Source organism: Rhipicephalus sanguineus, chromosome 1, assembly GCF_013339695.2.
Source record: "Rhipicephalus sanguineus isolate Rsan-2018 chromosome 1, BIME_Rsan_1.4, whole genome shotgun sequence".
In the NCBI taxonomy this organism is placed as follows: domain Eukaryota; kingdom Metazoa; phylum Arthropoda; class Arachnida; order Ixodida; family Ixodidae; genus Rhipicephalus; species Rhipicephalus sanguineus.
In genome coordinates this window covers 174,125,396-174,147,836 of record NC_051176.1, presented here as the reverse complement: position 1 = coordinate 174,147,836, position 22,441 = coordinate 174,125,396, and the positions used below count along the sequence as shown (strand labels likewise).

At 45.8% G+C, this 22,441-nt stretch overlaps 2 protein-coding genes across 2 annotated transcripts in view; one reads left to right on the top strand and one right to left on the bottom strand.

Moving 5' to 3' along the window:
- LOC119402602 (phenazine biosynthesis-like domain-containing protein) overlaps nucleotides 1-9,607 on the bottom strand; it is a 52,588-nt gene extending 42,981 nt beyond the window's left edge. The window contains exons 1-3 of the mRNA XM_037669737.2: nucleotides 9,358-9,607; nucleotides 1,721-1,820; nucleotides 293-391 (exon numbers count right to left, since the gene is read on the bottom strand). Coding sequence (XP_037525665.2) covers nucleotides 293-391; nucleotides 1,721-1,820; nucleotides 9,358-9,537 — 379 coding nt within the window. The 5' untranslated portion in view covers nucleotides 9,538-9,607. The remainder of the gene's footprint in view (nucleotides 1-292; nucleotides 392-1,720; nucleotides 1,821-9,357) is intronic.
- Nucleotides 9,608-16,212: 6,605 nt separating this feature from the next.
- LOC119402592 (tubulin alpha chain) overlaps nucleotides 16,213-22,441 on the top strand; it is a 33,074-nt gene continuing 26,845 nt past the window's right edge. Inside the window, exon 1 of the mRNA XM_037669729.2 lies at nucleotides 16,213-16,324. Within this exon, the coding sequence (XP_037525657.1) occupies nucleotides 16,322-16,324 (3 nt within the window). The 5' untranslated portion in view covers nucleotides 16,213-16,321. The remainder of the gene's footprint in view (nucleotides 16,325-22,441) is intronic.

The window sequence follows — 22,441 nt, the reverse complement described above, 5'->3', positions numbered from 1 at the left end:
CGGAGACGAATTTAGAACCTTGTGATTAGCTGCTGACGTTTAGCGGTTTGAGTTACCTGCTCTTTTTTTACACAGAGACACAGCAAAGAGTGACAACCGCATCGAAATTTGTGCAGTAGTATTCTCCGTGTTTTTCTTCGTAGTCGACATAATGAGCCACGTGTTGAAACTGGAAACAAATCGGGTTCCCTTCTCTTCTTTCTTTTTCCTAGCTAGATTTGACAACACGGCATAGAATAGAATGACTGCTTCACATTTATGTTCGGTGAACATATATAATGAATGAACGAACCCCACTCAGCAAAGATGGCGGCTGCCGTCGCTAGTGTTGCGTGGCCGCACAGTGGCACTTCGTTCTGGGGTGTAAACCACCGGAGGTTGAAGCAAGAGGCTGAAAAAGAACAGATGACGCATGTGTATAACAGAATACACGTTTAAAACACACAGCATTGTTGGGCTAACAACTGGAATTTATTGCCATGCCTAGCAGTTTGTATACGGTGTGCCCCTTGTGTGTTGCATTTTTTTCTCTCGTTTTTCTATTAGTTCATCAGCTGACGGGACAACTCGTCCTGTACTTAAATTTGCTCCGAGAAATAAAAAATCACAGCATATCCACGGGGTGAATGATGATGAGTGGGGCGAAGCTACGGAGGGAATCATCTGTAAACCGTGAAACTCTTCCGTGAAATGCGCCCAGTACATAATATAAAGAGTGTGAAACATCGTGTATATATTAAACATCAAACTTTTATTGTACTGTTGGTTTACGTGGTCCCTTCATTATCACTTGTGATCGGTGAAATGCAAGGAAGAAGTCCGCTCCCGAGCGAAAGAGCGCCAAGAGCGACCGCATTCCCCGCTCGCCCTGTGCGAATTAAAGGCAAGGCTAGAGGGAAGACAGGACGCGCGTTCCACGACGCGAGGTCGGTAGCATGCCCAACGAAAGCCAACGGAACGCGATCGTGCAAGTGCTCCGGCTTCGCATCGCCTCATGGTTCCATTTAGCGTCCCAAAACCAAACATATTGCTCAAGGTGTGCCTTGCGTTTTTCGTAGAAATAATTTCTTTATCATGTACATTAAGACGAAAAGTTGAAAGCTCACTAGAGTGTATCGCCCGCAAAGTATGTCTTTTAGTGTGATTTAACTCTCGTACGGCAGGGTCCTCGCGCCGTTGCCGGTCCACCTCGCCCGTTGACGATCGGGCGAGGTGGCTAAATACAACTACTACTACTACACTTTAAGAAAAACATCTGGCGTTCTTTCGTTCTGCTTTTACAAAACATCTGGCGTCTTTCGTTGGTTTATTTCATCAATCAACGGCGTTTTGAACAAAATTTTTATTGTTTAATCACGCACAGGAGAAATCTCACCAGGCACTACCTTGGAGGTAAACAATGGCTGCTAATGGCAATGAGAGACAGAAGATGTCGGCTTTTAGCTAACACTTACACTTCTACTTCTACTAACGTTTCCTACTGGAACATGCCAATGGCTGCTAATGGGGAATGAGAGACAGAAGAATTCGGCTTTTAGTTAACGCGCACGCTGCGAATGTTTTATTGTTCAACAACGCACAGGAGAAATCTCCCACCGGCACCACCTTGGAGGTCAAAGCGTAAGACTTGTTACTCACTACTACGACCACGACGACTACGAGGGACGAACGGGTGCCGCCTTAAGGAGCTTCGCCCCTAAAAAGCGCTTCTTTTACTTACATTTCTCAAACTCATCCAGGGCATTTCGCTTGGACACAAAGGCTGTCTCAGAGTGTCTCATCTCCGCAGCGATCAACTGCTTACGATGGTCGTCGATTGCCTGCGCGAAGATTAGTTTCCGTTGTGAGGCTTTACGTCCCAAAGATACAAGCTGGCTATGAAAGATGCCATAACGAATCATTACTAGTTACGTAATTCGAACAACCGAAATCGCAACCAGTATACAGGATGTCTTTTAAATGCGAAGCATTTCTTAGCGAACCAAAGGCACTTTGAGCGGCACTTTGAACCAAAGGCACGCGCCTATCTATCTATCTATCTATCTATCTATCTATCTATCTACGTCTGAATGCTCTCGTGGTCGCCTTCTTCACTTGGTATAGACCAAAATTGGCATAGCAGGGCATGAGGGTATGACGAACATGAATGTCTGGTCATGGCATGAATAACGCGAAAATCCTGTCGCGTACGTCATGAAACCCTTTCCTTCAGTCACGTGTGGCACATATACCCGTATACCACGGGCCGCGGTATGCGCCACAGGTGACTCACAGCTTATCTACCCAGGAACGTCGAGAACAGGCATTGGTAATTTAAACGCGAGGACGTTAAGAAAATGCGGCATCGGTCGCGTTGACCCGACTAATTCAAAAAATAAAAATCGGGATCCCAGCGGCAGTCGAACACAGGCATTCTGCGTGACAATCAAGTATTCTACCACAGAGCCACTCCAAGTCTTGAAAATGCTTTGGAAAAAGATCCAGGCGTCATGTCGGTGCAACGTCAATTGTGGTTGCAGTCCTGACTATCTAATTTTATAACAAGGTAATAAACCCTGCATATGTACTTCTATTATATGTGTTGGCTCCGCTTTTATATATAAGTCTGATAAACATTACATATATACTCATATGACTCAGCAATCTATATATATATTCAAGCGTTACTCGACCCCGCAGGAATACGCTAACGAATGCTACGTATGATATTCCCATCATCGCAAAGTAGTATGCATTTCGTTTCAATAAAACTGCCGTCTGCTCTAACATGAGTGCTGACGTTACGTCAAATCATAAGTTACCCTTCAAACGCCAGTGTAGTCGACGTGCCTGGTAAGCCCGCGATATGCACACTACTCCATTTACAAAAACCCGTCGATCCACCTCGTAACTTTCGACTCCAAGCCAAAAAATGCAGCGCTGACTGCTTCGCATGAAAGCGATTCCCACAATGCGTGGTATCTGCCGAATTTTTTTCCCTTCCTTTCATTACGCTCCCTTCCGCCGGCCGGTAATCGAAGCTCACGCACATAAGTGAAATCTTTTGTACTTAAGAGATTTGTGCTCATATCGATACCTTTCAGTAATACCTTGCTGCCATTCAACCACACTGCGATACAATGCAGGGCGTTGTTATTGTTCAATGTGTGCCTATCGGACAGCTATATATAGTTCACATTGGTACAGATTTCACACGAAAGCCGACAGAAGAAACTAAAAACAGAAAAAGACATCATGAAACCCACGCCAGTTACACAGGTATGGACTGTCTTCATTGCCGCACATGGACTGAACAAAGCTGGGTAACGTGCTCAAAGGTCGGCAAACTCACTATGAGTCGAGTCACTCAGATTCACTCAGACTCAGATCGGGCCGTGAGTTTGTGTCTGAGTGAGTCCGGGTGAGTAATATTTTGGTGAGTTTGAGTCCGAGTGAGTCCGGCTGAGGAAAATTTTAATGAGTCTAAGTCAGGGTGAGTCCGGTTGAGGAAAATATTGGTGCGTCTGAGTGCGAGTGAGCCCTAAGCGCAAAATATAGTATCTACTATTTTCAGCATTACTATCAGCCTTATATCGGCTTACGTTTATACTCAAGTCTATTCACATATATCTCAACGCACTAGCGTTCATGCGCCACCTCAATATTTACTGATCAGAGGCGTGAGTTGGGGGGGGGGGGGGGGCATGACCCCCCCCCCCCCGCAAACTCTTTCACGTGAAGTTCTAGATAAAAATATCTCATGTGAGTCGCGTATTTCACAAAAAATGTCCTTACTGGATTGAAACCACTGTTAACACGTATTTGAAGGTACAAGACCACAATGAGTATCGTAGAGCACCGATTATGTGAGTGAGATATTGGCGTTAAAGAGCATTGACACCATGATCGAAAAAGCTAGTTTTACGCTAACGGACTCATGAGTCGACTCACTTAGGCTCACTAAGACTCAGGTCAAGCTGTGAGCCCGAGTCTGAGTGAATCCGGCTGAGTAATACGTTGGTGAGTTTGAGTCCGAGTGATTCCGGTTGAGAAGAAGTTTAGCGAGTCGGAGTCCGAGTGAGTCCGGTTGAGGAAATCTTTGGCGAGTATAAGTCCGAGTGAGCCCTAAGAGCAAAATATATTTCTTGAGTGAGTCTGAGTGAGCTCCACTTTTTTGCCGACCTATGAACGTGCTTGCTTCATTTAATCATTTTATGGCACTATACGCTTCGCGTACATCTGAGGGACAACGTTTCGTTGTGTAAGCAACCAAACGTTGTGAATAGACATCGACTGACCACCCAGGCAGAGGTCACTAACTTCAACTGAATGCAGGTCCAGTATAATAAAGGGTGCACGCATGTGGCTTGTCGAATTACAAGTAGTTCTTTCGCGCTCTAATATTGTGTGGTTACTCGAAAATGGCAGAAATTTCACGCGCCCGTTTAAACATTAATACAAATGTATTTTCATTAATGATGTAGTAAGTGTTATTAATAACACCAACGTTAAGTTGCGTCTATATGCAGACGACTGTGTCCTCTACCGCACTGTTACTGATGCTAGTGATCAACAAGAATTAAACAAGGTATTTTCAATGTTCTGCGAATGGAGTGATAGGTGGCAAATGAAAATGAATTTTACAAAAACAGTCGCCATGACCTTCGTTAACAAAAAGAAGCCGCTGAATTACTCTTACAATGCCAATGGTAGTTACTTGTCGCAAGTTAGTGAGTACAAATATCTGGGTGTCATTTTTTCACATAACCTCAAATGGCACGCCCATATCAATCATATCTCTGCAAAAGCGCTTCGAAAACTCGGTTACTTAAAGCGAACTTTAAAAAATGCAACGTTGGAATGTAAGCTGACTGCCTACAAATCACTAGTTCGTCCGATACTAGATTACGCTTCAACTGTATGGTCTCCTCACCTCACGTGTGACATAACGCAGCTAGAATCAATCCAGAAAAAAGCTATCAGATTCATCTTCGGTCGCTATGATCGCAGCTTCTCACCTTCATCACATGCTCACATCTTATCGTTGCAGACTTTGGAGCATAGGCGCGAACGCGTAATTTTACTGCACAAGATCGTCCACACGCCATCCGGTATTCACGCACCCTTCTCTTTTGTACCCGCTAATACACGTGCCACTAGGCAAACCTACAGACTAAACATTATTCCTTTCAGGACACACATTGACTGTTTTAAATTTTAGTTTTTTCCATTCACTGTTGAAATCTGGAACAACTTGGATGGTTCGCTTCGCGCATTGACTCACGATGAGTTCGTTGAGAAACTACGAATACACATCTAGTTTTAATCTGTTTGCATAGTCTTAGCAGTTGTCTTTTTCTGTATTCCCATCAACGTTTGTACTCGCACCTGATGAAAGATTTTGTTGTACAGCTAAGTAAGCATATCGTATCTTTATCTGTTTGTATAATCTTCGCGTTTCTTTAATTTGCTGTTTGTACTAATATATGTACCCACTCCTGCTATGTCTCGAAATCGAGACAGCAGTATTTATAAATAAATAAATAAATAAATAAATAAATAAATAAATAAATAAATAAATAAATAAATAAATAAATAAATAAATAATTGGATTTGCAGCTTTCTTACCAATCGCCAACAATTTGTGTATGCTAACTCATCCAACCGTTCCTCTGTAATCTCTGGTGTGCCGCAAGGCACAGTGCTCGGACCATTACTTTTTCTCATTTACATCAACGACCTTCCATCAAACATCTCTTCTAGCATTCGCCTCTTTGCAGACGACTGCGTCGTATACCGTCCCATAGCAAACAGCGCAGATATTAATACTCTTCAAAACGACCTCAGTCTCATTGTACCCTGGTGTGATAAGTGGCTAATGTCTTTAAACATAAAGAAAACTTCATTGGTATCTTTTCATCGCAGGCCCCATCACCAGTCAGCAGAATATACCATTTCCGGCTCTGCAGTCTCATCCGCTGAATCCTACAAATATCTTGGCGTCAAATTTTCAAGTAACATTTCCTGGTTAGCCCACGCGACTAACATAGTCAACTCCGCGAATCGCACAACATTCTCCAATCGATTCAAAACCGTGCTGCACGTTTTATCTACTTTGAATATACCTACAATTCCAGTGTTTCCAAACTTAAAACTCGTGCTCACCTTTCTGATCTAGAATTACGACGTCACATATCTCGACTATGCCTTTTTTTTTACAAATTTAATCATGCTCCTATCGAAGTTCCAGCCATACTGCCAGTCCATCGCTCATCAAGCCGCACAAACCATTCAAGAGCAGTATATCCTCCGCCAGCACAAACCACCGCCCATCTTCGCTCCTTTTTTGTGACAACCGCACGGGACTGGAACCGTCTGCCTGCAACTACCGTGCACCACTCCGACCCACATCAATTCAAGATTGCCCTCGAATCACTTCTTTTCTGTAATTAATACCCATCCCTCATGTAATACCCCAGCTGGGGCCTTTGAGGTATTCAAAATAAATGAATAAATAAAAAGTGGCCGGCCTTTGCTCATTGTGATGACGTACTGTAGAGAAACGTGTGTTCGGCTCGTGTTGAAGGCAAAGCAGGGAACATTAATGAAAATAAGTGGTGGCTTGAGCACATCTTTACCTCAAGAGCATGAACACAAAATGAATATGCCAAGGAAGCTGGGGACCAAACCCGGTTAATGGGAAATGGGTAGCCCGCAGTCATCAAGTAAGCAAATTGTGAAATAGGCATTCGTTAGATTGAATGCAAAAGTGGAAACAAATATAATAATAATATCTGGGGTTTAACGTCCCCAAAAAAAGTGGAAACAAAGTATCTATGGAGTTTTACAAAGACAGCAAGCAAGAAACCAGGAAAAAATCTACAGTCCCTGCAACGCTAAGGAGAGCACAGGCGAAGGCGTACGCTCTCATAAGACACTCATTAAATTAATTTGACGTTATCAGTCGATTGCACACAGTTAAAATTGAGGCGGCAAATAAATAGAGCAAATAAGTCACACGGTCCCCGATGCATTTTTGCCTAAGATACTGGAAAGCGAAAGCTGTCGTCTTTTTCTTCTCAGTCGGTGGTACTGCCTCGCCCCCTCGTTTGAAGGCTTTCGGCACCTAACATGGTTTTGCACTGCCTCTGGTATCGGATGCATTAGAAGCATTCTGCACCTCACGTGCTTTTGCAGTGCCTCCGGGATCGGCCCACCTTTGACCAAGCGACGATGTCATGTGATGATGATGATGACGTCACGATGGCGTCACAAATATTGGTGACCTGTGACGTCATGAATATGTCATGCGATGACGTCATAACATGATTTTTTTGCATCCCTCATGTTGACGCCGACGGTCACTTGATGAGGCTTCTAAGGCTTCGGCCTCAATAAATAAGGGCACAATAACACGTTTGCTGACAAGTAAGTTCTCGTGATCCTCCTCACGAGCAGTTAATCATGAACATTGTAGTCGCACCATGATCAATTATATGCATTGCACATGAAGTCATACACAGTTTTTTTTTCTAAAAGAGTCAAATCCAGAAACCGAAACTCGGCTAAATTTCACGGGAACGTAAAGCACGCCTAAGCGTATTTCACCTTTAAAACATTTGTAATCAAAATGGGACGTGAACTCACAAAATCAGTTCTGAGCCAAAAATAAATATAACATATATCTTTCTGGCTAAAAACTGCTGCGAGCGCGAGCTAACAACTGTCACAGTTGCGCTCCCTGTTTATACCTGTATGTTCTTTTCGTGCGTCCTTCTTTGTGTTTGAGCAGGGCGCTGCAAGTGTCGAGCTGCTAGCCTTTCTGCGTATGACCAGAATCATTCAATGCTTCTTAAAAATAATGACTCTGGTATGACATTCCAATTTGTTGCTATCGCATTCATGACTTCGTCCTTGCGGCGAAATGTTTTTTTTTTTCTTTTTCCCCCCTTCCGCGATGGAGCGAGATCAGCTCCACTAGAGTTACTGTATATGCTACCTTTAGTAGCATATACAGTAACTCTAAGCTCCACAGGCAAAATGCGCCACCGCTCGAGAGTGTCACCACGTGGAGTCTTTTCCTCTCCTCAACCTCTCCTCCTCCTCCTCCTTCCGTTGCAGCTCAAATCGAACGCGATAATACAACGGGTTAGTCGTAGCCACAGAATTCGGAACAGAAGGCACACATTACCAGACGCCCGGTATAATTCGCAGCTTTTTATTGTTATCCATACAATTCAACGAGGAATAAATGACGAAGGGCAAATGCCCTTAATTCACAAGGATGGCTTGGTGGGCTAGTTGGTATTGCATCTTGAAGGCTACAGCGCACAAAGACGGGGACAACAGAAGAAAGCACAAGACGAAGAGCCGATCGGTGCTTCGTCTTGTGCTTTCTTCTGTTGTCCCCGTCTTTGTGCGCTGTAGCCTTCAAGCCCTTAATTCAACGCCACCACAGAAAAGTCTGTAGCTCATTTTCATTATTACTTCGCCTCATAATTCTACTCTATTTACGTCCACAGATAGACGAATGCCTCTTCTAGCTACCAGTCTCGTGTGAGCTGACGCCATCATGTGCGTGCAATTTTCCTAATTTCATAGCACCACCTAGCAGAAGCGTACGTTTCCCGTTTTCTCAAGGGAGGTGGAGGAGGGCTGGAGGAATGTGAAACCAACGCTCCTGTCATCGCTCGTTGCTAAGGTCGTTCTACTTTCTTTTCAGGGATTGCAGTAAGCTGCTGGTCGTGACTTGGCGATATATACCTGCCGTATGCGCTGCAGCCTATTTTTATTCTCCCTCATATTTGGCTCTCGGGTTGAATGACCTAGATAGAGCTCTCGGGATGATTGACCTAGATAGATCTGCTCTTGAAAATATTTTAGGCGCCGACTAGTAACCATGAATGCAGTCCTCTTGCATTTGCTATTTAACGTTACCTCCTGCATATTAATCTGCAACCCTAATCTGTTTGTTACTAGACATTGCTTCCCCAAAAGTAATGTCATCTGCAAACAGTAGTTTGCCTAGATATTCGACATTGGTCCACGCTTTTACCACTTTTCCCGGCCCTAATATCTTGAACATACTTCTCCTAAGCATGCAGGGATTAACATTGGAGAAATTGCGCCCTCTTGCCTGTGCCCTTCCTTGATCAGTATTTTCCCTCTTTTCTTGCGGAGAGTAGCCACTAAATATTTAAAGGTATTATGCTTCCTGTCTTTATTCACTATGCAATGTCTGCAATTATATTGCTGAATCAAACCACTGTTTCTAATTTACGAAAAATAAAACGTATAGAGAGGTAGTTTGTAAGTAGAATAAAAATATGTAAATTTTCGCGTATCGAGAAAGCACTAATCGAAAAAGAGTGCACGTACGCTGTCTTCTTCTAGAAACACCACGGCCGCCGGGTTGCCCGAAAATGGAGTCCTTGTAAAGGCGTCGACCGTGAACAAGGGAAATCGCAAAGAGCGCAGAACAGCTTCCATGTTGCTAGCTCCGGCTGATGTGCAGAATCGTGCAGGGTCGCTGTGACCGAGACGACGCAGTATCGCCATACTGCGAACAACGTGACCAGCGGCTGTTTTTCCTAATCGGTTGTAAAGATACGCTCGCTGTCTCGCTTATCGCCTGTGCTAAGAAGCATGCTGCTATTTATCTGGGCACCAACGAGAATAACTGAAGCGGCAGTTCATCCTTGGCTCAGGACTTGCGTCTGCCTAAACGACAATGAAGGAAACAGCGCGATTCTATACATACATACATACATACATACATACATACATACATACATACATACATACATACATACATACATACATACATACATACATACATACATACATACATACATACGAACAAAAAATTAGAAAAAAAATTAAAAACCGCATAATGCATGAGGATGTATTCAAAGTACTTTGTACGTGGAAATAAACAATACAAATTCGTGAAATACTTAAGCACTGCTTGAGACATGAAAATTCACTAGTTAATGTTGATACTGTATACCGGTGGTTAATAATGACTTCTTTGCTTATTTCTTAAAGGCAGCACTATTAGCTTTAAAGTTCAATTTACATGCAACGATATTGAAAACGTGAGGTATCTGGCACGCAGCACTGAGTTTTCCATAATTAATTAGCTCTTATTTCAGTCGCTCGTTTCTTTTGTTCCCGTAAACAGTAGTGTTATCTTCCGGTGCAACAACTTAAAATAGTGCATTCGATCCACCCTGAGCATGGAATGTTTTAGGAACAATGGAGCAGTGGGCAAGGCCTGTAATTTTCCCCTTTACTTTTAGAAACAGCGCAATATTTTCTTTTGCACAGTAATAAGTCTATGGTAATTTCTTTGCGATGTCGTTCCCCAGACTAATATCTTATAAGTTACATCAGAATGGAAGAGTGCACAGTAGGTGCTTGTTTTAGGGGCGAAGCACCTTAGGGTCTCGGCTTGTCGACTGTGCATCGTCGTATGCTGTCGCCGCGTGCATCGTCGTGACCCATTTGCTTGCTTGCATCGCCGTGTCCTGTCCATTTGCTTGAGCTCAAGAGAGAGCGCCACCACCTCAGCGCTCGCTGTGTGGCGAGAGAGAGCGAACGGCGCGCGTTGACTATGGAAACGCTCTTTCTGCGGTGAACGCTGAACTACCAACTCGCGAGGAAAGAGAACGCGCCCTCGCCCGCGAGAGACAACGCCGACGCAGGCAGCGTCGCTAGCGAGTTTCTTGAAAAAAACCGACTGCTCGCTCTGCACAACCGTTCACCGGCCACCCCGTATATATAGGCACTGGATCTTGACCTGCAGTGTAATGCCGCTGGGAGATTTTTCTTGTGTGTAGTTGAACAATAAAGATTCGCAACGTGCACGTTAACTAAAAGCGGACTGCGGGTCTCTGTGCCTAATCTTTCTTTGGTCTCTCATTGCCCATTAGCAGTGATTTCGCTGTGGGAAACACCGGCGCACACTGCATGCTCCGCCCCTCCACAGGTTTCACACAGTGGAGCTGAAACACCCTTCCCTACATGCTTCGCCCCTCCCCAATTTCTTCAGTTCGACTAAACTGTAAGATATACAATAGAGAGTTTGAGAACTGGGGCCCCAAGGAGCTTGGGGCCCAAGAAATTTGCGAGCTGCCAGGGCTACACTAGTACACTGTACCAGGGCGCATGCGCAGAAGCCAAGCCACTCTTTTCCGGTCCCCTTTTCTATACGCTCTTTCGGGAGAGAGCGCTATCGACCATGGAGAAGTTGGCGCGTGAGTAGGGCAGGTAATGAATAGCGAATCTCAGGGACCCGCCGCGTTGTCGTATCAGGCCTCCACATAACAGGGACAGACAACCCATGCACCACACATGTCGCTTGTATCCTTTAATTCTGTAGGACGGAAAGCATGGCAGTAATAAACGGCCAGCTGCGTTGGGCTCCGTATCAGCGCCACATGGTAAGAGAAGACGCTGGATCCAGGTGCCGGAACCACCACCTTTCCACATGTACGACAAAGCCCATTATCCTCAAACATTGTTGTGCACTTTCTAATGTTTTTAACCTTAGTGGGATTAAGTGTACTATCATGAAACAAATAACCAACTATTCGCGCTAATGCGGTAGTCAGGTGATTAACACGTGTGTTCTAGTTTAATTCGCCCTGGAACCACACACCAAGAAATGTTTGTTCCCTGACGTGTGCAATACAAGTTCCTTCAAATTCAGACTTATGTTAATTATAGGCTTGTTTATAGATCATAATTGTTTATACAACAGGGGCGTAGCCAGAAATTTTTTTCATGGGGGGGGGGGGGGTCCCACCATACTTTATGTATGTTTGTCCGTCAGTTTGTATGTGCAAAATTTAAAAAATCCGGGGGGGAGGGTTAGGGGTTCAACCCCCCCCCCCCCGGATTTTTAAAATTTTGCCATTGGAATCGTCATACAGGTTATTATTATTATATTTTTTTTGCTTTCAAGGCTGGCTCATTTTGCCGTATCAAAGTTCAAAGATGTCTGAGATAATTATTTACACTGGTTTCAAATAATATTAAATTGTCTGGAAAAAAAAAGAAAACGGAGAACAACAAACTGTAGCCATATGCACCTAGGACGTTTATCGTGCTAAGAATTAAGCGCTGAATGCCGTTAACTGTAGCTTGGCGAGATCGAGCTATAATCACATTGGTAGATAGAAATAGCGTCGTAAAACAGCCCCCCCCCCTTCCCCCCGTCATCGGTCATATATCAATCATGCTACTGGGACCTTGAGGATGTGGCAGAATGTCTCGAAAGTACGTGTACAGTAAAGTACACGCGATTCGATGGCCCTGGCCATCCAAGGCTCGACCGTATTTATGTATTTGTCGACATCCTTCCGGAATGTAGTAGTTACCAAACTCCCGGTGTCGTTGTCAGACCACTGCTTAGTTCAATGCTCTATTGGAATTTCAAGGCGAAGGAACTCATTCTCGTGGGAAATGTGCAAATTAAATAGTAAGCTTCTGCTGGAGGTTTTAACCTGGCAGTAAAGGAGGAAATCAGCAAATTAGACCGCAGTAAAAACCTTTGCATTTGGCGACAGCGGGAACTGTGTAAGGAGATTTTAAAATTAAAAGCAAATGACAGGACCACGTGTATTCGGCACGGTGAGAAAAGGAAAGAGACGGAGTTTAAGCACTTCTTGATAGGCTACTCAAACGGGAATGCCGAGCCCCGGGAAAATGGATGGAAAATATTAGAAAAGTAAAACAAAAGATACAGAGCAACTGTATGAACAGCGTTATCGAGGTGCGCTTGTGAGGGCAAGGGCAGAGGACACCACTGCAGGTGAAACGCCAACGAAACGCGCGCTATGCTTGGAAAAAGCACGAGCTGAAAGGAACCACATAAACGAAATAGAAATGGTGCGTGCGCCCAGGGAGCAATGGGCAAGAAGTATTTCGCCCCACGTTGCACGACAAGTCGTGTACTGAGAAACTCTCACTCTTTTCCGCGCCGAAAGAAGAAGAGCGCCTTCGGGTATGGAGGAATGCCATATCTCGCAAAGATCGGATGTTGCAGTCTACAGACCACCTCTGCGAAATGCACTTTGAGCCACATCTGGTGACCAAAAGCTGAGAAGCTGTCTACAACGGTTATGTCTTGGTTCCCACGCCCCTGTAAGCGTTCCTCTCGAAAGATGCAGTGCGTAGCAGGGTTTAAAGCCAGGAGGGGCCAGGGGGGCGCGGCCCCCTTCATTTTTTGAGGAGAGGCTCGGCCTCCCTCAGCATGTCAAATGTAACACTGCACCACCCATTTGACAAGCGCTGGAGTTTATTATTTTTTTTGGCAGTAATGTCTTGTGCGGGGAAATTATAATTGTGAAATTTTCCGAATAACAATTTAATCGTGATTATTCGGTTGATGTGGCGCGAGCAAAATAGGAAAAAAGTCGCCCGCATCTTCCCACGGGGCGAATTCGAGTAAATGCGTCGCAGAGTGGTGGGGGTATCGCGTGAATGTTGCGTAAATGGGTACGGTTTGGGAATGCTTAATTGTTACACGATGCGCACACCAAGTACGACTTGAACGGCTCCAGCGTGCACGAAGTTCCGGGTCCGCAGCTCGCTTGAAACGCTTGCGTTCAGCGTCGTATGCTCGTCTCTTCGCAGCCTTGTCTTCTGCGTTGCTTGCTGTTGTTGACGCCGACGACAGCTGATTGAAGGTACTGTTGCTTCCATCGCATCTACTCGAGTCAAGCAAAGCGTCAAGTCAAGCGAAAGCCAAGTAAAGACGCCCTTGACTGAATTCCGAACGCGCGCTCCGCCGCTTATATACACACCGCCCGCGTTCGAGGGAGAGGAGGGAGGGAGGGAGGGAGGGAGGGAGGGAGAGGAGAGGCTTGCTGCCGGCATGAGACGAGCCGAGCATGCGCAGTGGGGGTGTGGACGGCGCCGCCGACGCCGCAGGTGCGACTAAGAAATGCTCCGCATTTAAAACAGGTACTGCTGCGTGCCTTTTCTCGAGACACCACACATGACGGCTAAAACTACCTGCTCATGAATTAGTGAAGGTTCACCTTAGTCTCTTTGCGTTAACAGTAAAGTGTCATTCGTTTAGTTGCGCATTACGAGTCTGGTTTAATACCAAAGACGCATGCTGTTTGCCTACTTTTTTAGGTAAGTAGACGTGAAAATAAAATGTAGCGTTGTCGTGCCTGTGGTTCTCAACGTAGTGAGTAAATGAATGTTCTGTATTGCAGCTAGAGTAATTTGCTTCGAGCTCAGATATCTTTAACCGTTCACATCTCTAGTCGTTTTTGAAAAATCGTTTCCGAAATGCCAATTCTTTTTTATTGCTTGATTGAATCGGCACATTAAATAAATGCCTGAAACACACTCGGAGTAATATATTTGTAGAACATTCGTAAGCATGTGTTAATTTATAGAGAGGCTGGCTTCAGTACACTGTGATCGTGCCAAACACAACTTCTGTGGCCTGTGAAAGTTGTGACGAAACTGACTTTCGCACACAGAATAACATAACTGATAGTGTGTGTGCACATATATATATATATATATGTGCACACACACTATCAGTTATATATATATATATATATATATATATATATATATATATATATATATATATATATATATATATATATATATATATATATATATGTAGTTGAAGGAGTGGTTGCCGTATAAGTATGAGAGGTGGCACTTCAAGAAAACTTCATTTATTACGTCGACGTTTCGGTCAGAGCCTGACCTTTCTTCTTGAGAAAGGTCAGGCTCTGACCGAAACGTCGACGTCGACGTAATAAATGAAGTTTTCTTGAAGTGCCACCTCTCATACTTATATATATATATATATATATATATATATATATATATATATATATGGAAAGTAACATCAATGGTTGCTACTATCGTCAAAGACCTGCATGGCCATAACCTCGCACTTTAATCAATTTAACATACATACATACATACATACATACATACATACATACATACATACATACATACATACATACATACATACATACATACATACATACATACATACATACATACATACATACATACATACATACATACATACATAATATCAGCTTGTGTGAGCGTGCTCACCCTATGACCCCCCTCCTCTCTAATGAAGGGAGATATTAAGCCGACTCAGCCTGTTTATCGGCAGCGGGAACACGCGCGCACGGGCGTTGCTCAGTCGGTGCGGGGAACTGATGAGCCGTGCCGACAGCTTGGCACGCTGAACCGAGAGGCTTGCTGTGCGACGCTGCATTTGCGCGTTGGCAGAACCCCGGGAAGCGGAAGCGGAGTCAGAAGTATTGCTGTGTCGTGTAAGCCTTGGTGCCGACTATATTTCCAGACTGTCCAATCTATCTGTCGAAAGCGAGCAAAAAACGAAAGAGGCTGGCTGAGAGGCACGGCAACACCGCGCCTTTCACGAAGCAGCGCAAGAATACGAGCGCGTATGTGAACCCGAACAAAATTTCGCCACGCTCGCTTGCCGCATTGGATCACCTCTTCTTCCTACACCGTGGTTCGGGCATCGTGCCCACCTTTCTCACTGTCACTCGCTGCCAGAGTTCTTCAATCCATCAATGATTGAAGAACTCTGACTCACTGTATATCGTTCAGAATGAAAAAAGCAACATTCAACGATTACACAACTGTTAATCAATTTTATTGCTGTGTTTCGTAATTAGCCGTGCGGAAACGCACACAGTTAATGCCGTTGGAATTTATGTTGTCTGGCAACCCGGAAAACACAGCTGCGCTCAAATAATCGTCGGTAATTTTTGCCCCGTGCATATGCAGTCATGCACCCTGGAGCGTAGCAGTAGCTGAGGCGCTGACTAGAGCTTATGAAAGCGTTAAACGTGCCAAGAACGCAAAATCACGCGCTTCCAACGGCTTAAGGGCGAGACAGACGGTACGATTTTTCATGCGATTCGACGTCCGACACGGCGTAGGGGAAACCGGATTGGTGACCTTTCATAGCATCGTACAGCCACCATTCCCTCTCTCCCACCGCGGCGTCGGCCGTCGGATCGCATGGAAAATCGGACCGTCTGTCTCGGCCTTTACGGTACGTGCGCCAAAAGCAGACGCTCTCGACATCTTCAGTTGATGATGATGATGATGACGCGAGCGAGGACAGCGCCACCACCACGATCCCACGACCGCCCGTCGGCGCGGCATGCGAGATACGGCGCTGCCTCTTCGTTCATTCCACTCCCCTGTGCCTGCTGTGCCTTCTAACTGTAAGAACGCCGGCTGAATTCGAACGAGGTAGACGGTTTGCAGAAGCATATCGTGGGTCTGCCACGTGAATTAGTGCATCATGGTGAGTCGTTTTTCTTGATTATCTATCAGCTAAAGGCGCTATGCATTCGGCCTTGATATTTTTTGTGTCAGACGTGCATGTGATATGCTAAGTAAATGGTTATTTTGCTATCAGCTGTATTTTGCCACTGCTGCAATGATATTTCATACACCTGTCAAACTCATATAATGCTGCATTTACAATGTCTTCTACGTATCTATGCAGTCTCAATCGCACTTGCGACCAATCGAACGACTCGGTTGTAGACTTTTTCACAAAAAAGAAAAGGTACGGACTGTCCCTAATCCACAGCCGGCCGCGCTCTGAAGCGAATCTGACCGTATGCGCGATCTCGTCTCTATTGGCGTGCGAAGGGTTCCCCATTAGGGGGGGGGGGGGGGAGGGCGAAGTCTCACCGCATACCCCCCCCCCCCTCCCCCCTCCCGTTGATCGAGTTCGAATTCGAACCTTCGCAGTGTATGCAAAAATGAAAATGAAGCGATGACGTGCTGCCCACAACGGCCTGCCTTTGGTCCCGCGCTTTCCGGGGTATAAGGATGGCAAGTAAACAGCTGGTGTCCTCGACTGAGAGACAGTTACTGTGTCACTCCCCCACCTTTCTATTTTCCTTTTTCCATCAAGAACCTCTTCTCTTGGAAAGCAACGTCAACGGTCGCTATTATCGTCAAAGACCTGCATGGCCATAACCTCGCACTTTAAACAATGACGGGACAGGTCCGATTAAGTAGAGATATGGGCCAGACTTGGCGCCCCCTTCATATGATTAGGGGGGGGGGGGGGGCGGCCGCCCCCTCTGCCCTCCTCGTACGCACGCCTATGCGAGTACTCTCAACTCTTTTGCATTTGCGTCGTAAGCCATACGACGCAGAAGTATAGCTCTCCTAGCGTCTCTTTACGGCCGATTTCTAGGTGGCCTTCTAGTTGACACAAGCGTTTATGTGCGAGCAAGCTCATTCAGTCAGCGCGCCCGAAAAGTGCGTACAGCCAATTCGAATGCCTGGCGTGCGCACCGACGGGCTGTGCACTTTATTGACCGCTGTTTCGCCGGCGACGGCGGGTCCGACCGGTGACTCAGTGTATGCTGCTCCATTAGTTCATCATTTCCTCTTGCTTTTTTTTTTCTTATACAAAGAGGGAATTGCCCTGGTGACGTCACGAGCGGCGCGCGTCTGGCGGGAAGTTTCGTCGTTTCGTCCGCGGTACCATCGCTGCGCGAGGCGAGCGCTCCATTTGGAGTCGTACCATCCGTAGAGCAAAGCGAGGCGCCTTAAATGGACTTCGCCATCTTCGGTCTTTTTGTTTTTCCGCCGCGGAGAGCTCGAGTCGTGCGTCGCCCCCAGTTCGTTCCTCCCTTGTACATCCTCTGGGCGTTGGCCGCGCCGCTTCTGGATCTATTTACAGAACCACTGGCAGCTTTTCTTTGCAACGATGGGTGCGTTTTGTCCGTTGACTTCCCGAATGGTCACAAATCTTCAGTAATATTACTGCTGACTTCTTGCCAATCCTTGTGCAATTTCTAAGCTTTTAACTGCCTTAATTATTTTTGAGGTGCATGGTATTACGTGTCAGTAGCGTAGCCAGAAATTTTTTCCGGGGCAAGGGGGGGGGGGGGTGTAACCACACTTTATGTATGTTCGTGCGTGCGTTTGTATGTGTGCGTGTATATTGTACGCATGCAAAAACGAAAATTTTCGGAAGGGGGGGGGGGTTCTACCCTCCTCCGCTCTGGCTACGCCAGTGTTACGTGTCAGCAAGTTGCATCAGGTCAACAAACTCCGAGTCGCAATGTGCTGCAGCAGGACGCAGTTGACTAGCTGTTATATAGTATACTGTCACTTTCATTAGTATGGTAGCCGTAGCTTCTGTAGCGCTCTCTCTCGCAACAACGCTTGCCAGTCAATCATCGCGGCAGTTTGTTTTATTGTTGGTATTTCTTTTCGTATGCATTCTGGGACTCTATAGTGTGCGCCGCTTTAATTCTTTATATGCATAGTAGGGCCAACTATCCCGTTTCTTTCTTTCTTTCTTTCTTTCTTTCTTTCTTTCTTTCTTTCTTTCTTTCTTTCTTTCTTTCTTTCTTTCTTTCTTTCTTTCTTTCTTTCTTTCTTTCTTTCTTTTTAACACTGACTGTTGAATTGTCGCCTGCGACAGACAGCATAGCTGTAGTTGCGCTAGATTACACCAACCGGGAGAAATCCAAATACACAAGCTCTTTTTTTTTCTTCTTTACGGCATCAACTGCACTTTACGAATTGTACCCCATGAATTCACGAAGCAAATCCCTTTTGAACAAATTTTCATGGGTGACTCTATAAGAGACGTTCATTGGCGAAAAGTGCGACAAACACTTTTAATATTTACTTTAGGGTCAAGGTGCATTTCGTTACTTTCCAAAATGGCCGATTCGATTTTTTGTGGCAACGCACAGCCGCCCATTTTTTAACCTGAACGCGCGAGCGACGACCGCCGAGTTGATAAGCGCCGTACAATGAAACGCAGCGGTGAAATGAACGAGAATACGCGCATGCGCGCTATGAGCATTCCTGGGCAGCTGTCGTCTCCCTTCAAGTTTTGGCTTACTATTTAGGTCGAAAATGGTCCCACATCGATTTCATCTGATTTCGACGAAACTGAAAAATCAAAAAATACAAGACTTCCAAAGGCTTATAGGCTTACTATTTAGGCCGAAAATGGTCCCAGATCGATTTCATCTGATTTGAACGAAACTGAAAAGTCGAAAAATACAAGACTTCCAAAATATTCATACATAACGCGGTATTAGAAGGGAAAAAATGCAAACATGGAATATTTTGGCAAAGTTTGTGGAGGCGTATATGACAGAAAAATCGCGGTAATATTACTAAGATTCGAACACCTTACGCAAACGCTTTTGTTTTATATGCACACCAATTTTGGCATTGAAACAAGATACGATGCTCTCAGTGTTACTTTTTTAACAAACGTCACTCACACGACATTCTGCGAGATTCGGAAGGCCAAATTTTTTCTCTCTAAAATATTCCAGCAATTTACTGTTTTCCATGGAAGAAATCAGCACGTTTTTTTTTTTTCGATCACATTTGAGATGGTCGCCAAAATGGCTGGGACGTTTCGCATGGAATGACCCACCTTCGTCCACAATAGGGAGAGGTGAAACGATTGGTTGCTCCGTATGACGGCGACAGCATTCTTTTTTCTTTGTAGAAAAAGAAACTTGAGATTCTTTCAAGTCGACGATTGCACTGTTTGCTTGCAAGAAGTCCATAGAATCAGCTCACGGGAACATTCGGGGAGAACAATAAAGCTACTGACGTACACGAGGCCTCTTATTCCTATTCTCGCTGTGCACATGTCCTACCGGGCTAAGTGCCCTCCGACGGTACGTATCTGAGGTCCGGTCCAATGAGTGACCACTTTTTTCATCTTCTTTGCGAGTATGTTAATTATTACTCAGTAGCTAGTCTCGAAGTCGTTGATGGTGACTTGCAGCTCGGAAGTAACGTCACCATTCCTGCACTTATCCGTTATTGCGTCACTGCCGTCGTCTGGTCCGGTTAAGGCCTGAACACACGTACGCGTTGCAGCGTGTCAGCGCGTGACCTTTTTGACGCGGCGCCGTGCCCGCGCGGCTACGCGAAGCAACACCTTCTACACTCTAGAGGTCTAGAGTAGAGCACTGCACGGGCCGTCCGAAGCGTTTTTCGGCGGGCCCGGGCGTGATAGTGCGGGTCCGGGCCGGGCCCGGGCTTGAAGCCGCGGGCCTGGGCCGGGCTTGAGGCTGCGGGCAGGGCCGGACTCGGTAAGTCGGGCCTTCGAGCACACGCGAACGTTATGCATTACACGGTCTAAGGTATACTGTGCCAAGCTGAAGTGACACGTGCAAAGAGCTGGCTCTTAGTAAAGCTTAGCAATAAAAATAGAAAAACAGTTGAAGTGCTATTTTTTTTCCCCAGTATACATATAGATTGGCACTGTATATTTTCACTAACGTTTCGTCTGCTGGACCAGACTTTGTCAAAGTAACAAGTACATCGTGGTGGGTTTCCTTATAAACACGCCAGATCACGTGTATATATATATATATATATATATATATATATATATATATATATATATATATATATATATATATATAGGAAGGTATTTGAGACACGACGTACGGAGCACAGTTTATTTCGACGTTTCGGCCGTGGGATCGGCCTTCGTCTAGGAATACAGAGCATAAAATACAGAGTATATACAGAGCATTTATATATATATATATATATATATATATATTAACGGCACTAACAATGGGCCAGATCAAGGTTGTTCCCATGGGAGGAATAAAGATTTCGGTCTTTTATTCTAGGTTGACACATACGGTACATTTCATTTATATTCCTTGGTATTACGTGCCAAAACCACGATATCATTACGAGGCACGCCGTAGTGGCACCGGATTAATTTCGACCACCTTGAGTTCTCTAACGTGCACCTAAAGATAAGTATATAGACGGGTGTTCTTGCATTTCGCCCCCATCAAATTGCGGCCGCCGTGGCCGCGGGAATCGCACCCGCGTCCTAGGACTTAACAGCGAAACAGATTAACTGCTGAGCTACCACATTTACCTTACATTTACTAGTAAAGACATCCCCTATACTTTCCTTGGCATTATGGTCTGTTAGTGCTCATTAATATTGTGTATAACAAAGAAAACGAGCCCTTGAAATTAACACTTCTTTCCTTCATTCCTAGAGAGGGTCTCGTTCTGGCAGACTTGATGCTCTCAGGTAGTATGCGAGGGATTATTGGTCAGCTGCCAGCTCGTAATAAGTTCACGTGCTACGTGACGCCAGCAGGGAAAAAAAGGGTGTTCCACACTCGCCGTCATGGCTACTGGCGGCGCTGACTGACGCTCCCACGTTTAAATGTACATATATACCCTATAAAGTGGACGGGGGGATGGCCGCCGCGGTAGCTCGGTTGGTAGAGCATCGGACGCGTTATTCGAAGGTCGCAGGTTCGGTCCCTGCCCGCGGCAAGCTATCTTTTCGTCCACTTTTCTTTCTTCACATTTACCTTACATTTACTAGTAAAAACATCCCCTATACTTTCCTTGGCATTATGGTCTGTTAGTGCTCAATAATATTGTGTATAACAAAGAAAACGAGCCCTTGAAATTAACACTTCTTTCCTTCACCGCAGGCAAAGCAACATTTGGATGCATGTACACACCGGATTTTCCGTCCGATCGCCCGCTACAAAGTGCACGGCATCATTAATAATAATCATCAACAACTAATATCCTCTAGCGGGCCCGGGTCGGGTCTGGTCATGAACAAGCGCACCCTGGATTAGTTTAGTAATGAACGCCCGGGCCCGGGCCCGGGCCGGGCTCGGGCTGGGTATGGTCAAGTACGCCCGGGCCCGGGCCGGGCCCGGGCTTGGAACCACGGGCCGGGGACGGGCTCGGTCTGGGTTCGGTCATGTATGCCCGGGCTCGGGCCGGGCCCGCGCTTGGAACCACGGGTCCGGGCTGGGCTCGGGCTTCATAAAGCGGGCCCGGGCCGGGCCCGGGCCGTAAAATCCGGCCCGTGCAGTGCTCTAGTCTAGAGGGTGTTGCACGAAGCTGCGCGCCCTGTACAGATGTGCGCCGCCGCACCGCGCCGCCCCCGCCGCCTGTGTTTGCTCACGCCGCCGCCGAAGTCCGGAGAGAGATCACGCCGCCGCCGCCGCGCAATAACTGCGGCGCGCCGCCGTTAGTCTTTTCTTTTAACCCGAACGGGCAGTCGGGACATAAAATACATCACTGCACCGGGGAATGTGTCTTGATGTGTCTATGTAAGGGACTGCCCATTTCAGCCGCCGCTGATTGGCCGGAGCTCGGCAAACAGCGCGCTCTCTGTTTCCGGTTTCCTTCTGCAACGTCATTTTGAAGTCTCGAAACTTTCTCACAACTGTCGACAAACATGAGAGGGACGGAATGTGCTTCAACCACGGAGAAAGAAAAACAGCAGGTAGCGGAGGTAGTTGTTAGGTATATAGATGTTAAAAAGACAGGGCGTGCCAACGCGAACACAAGAGAGAAGTCAAGAAAATGAACAGTTATTTCTCACGTAGACCGCCACGTGCAC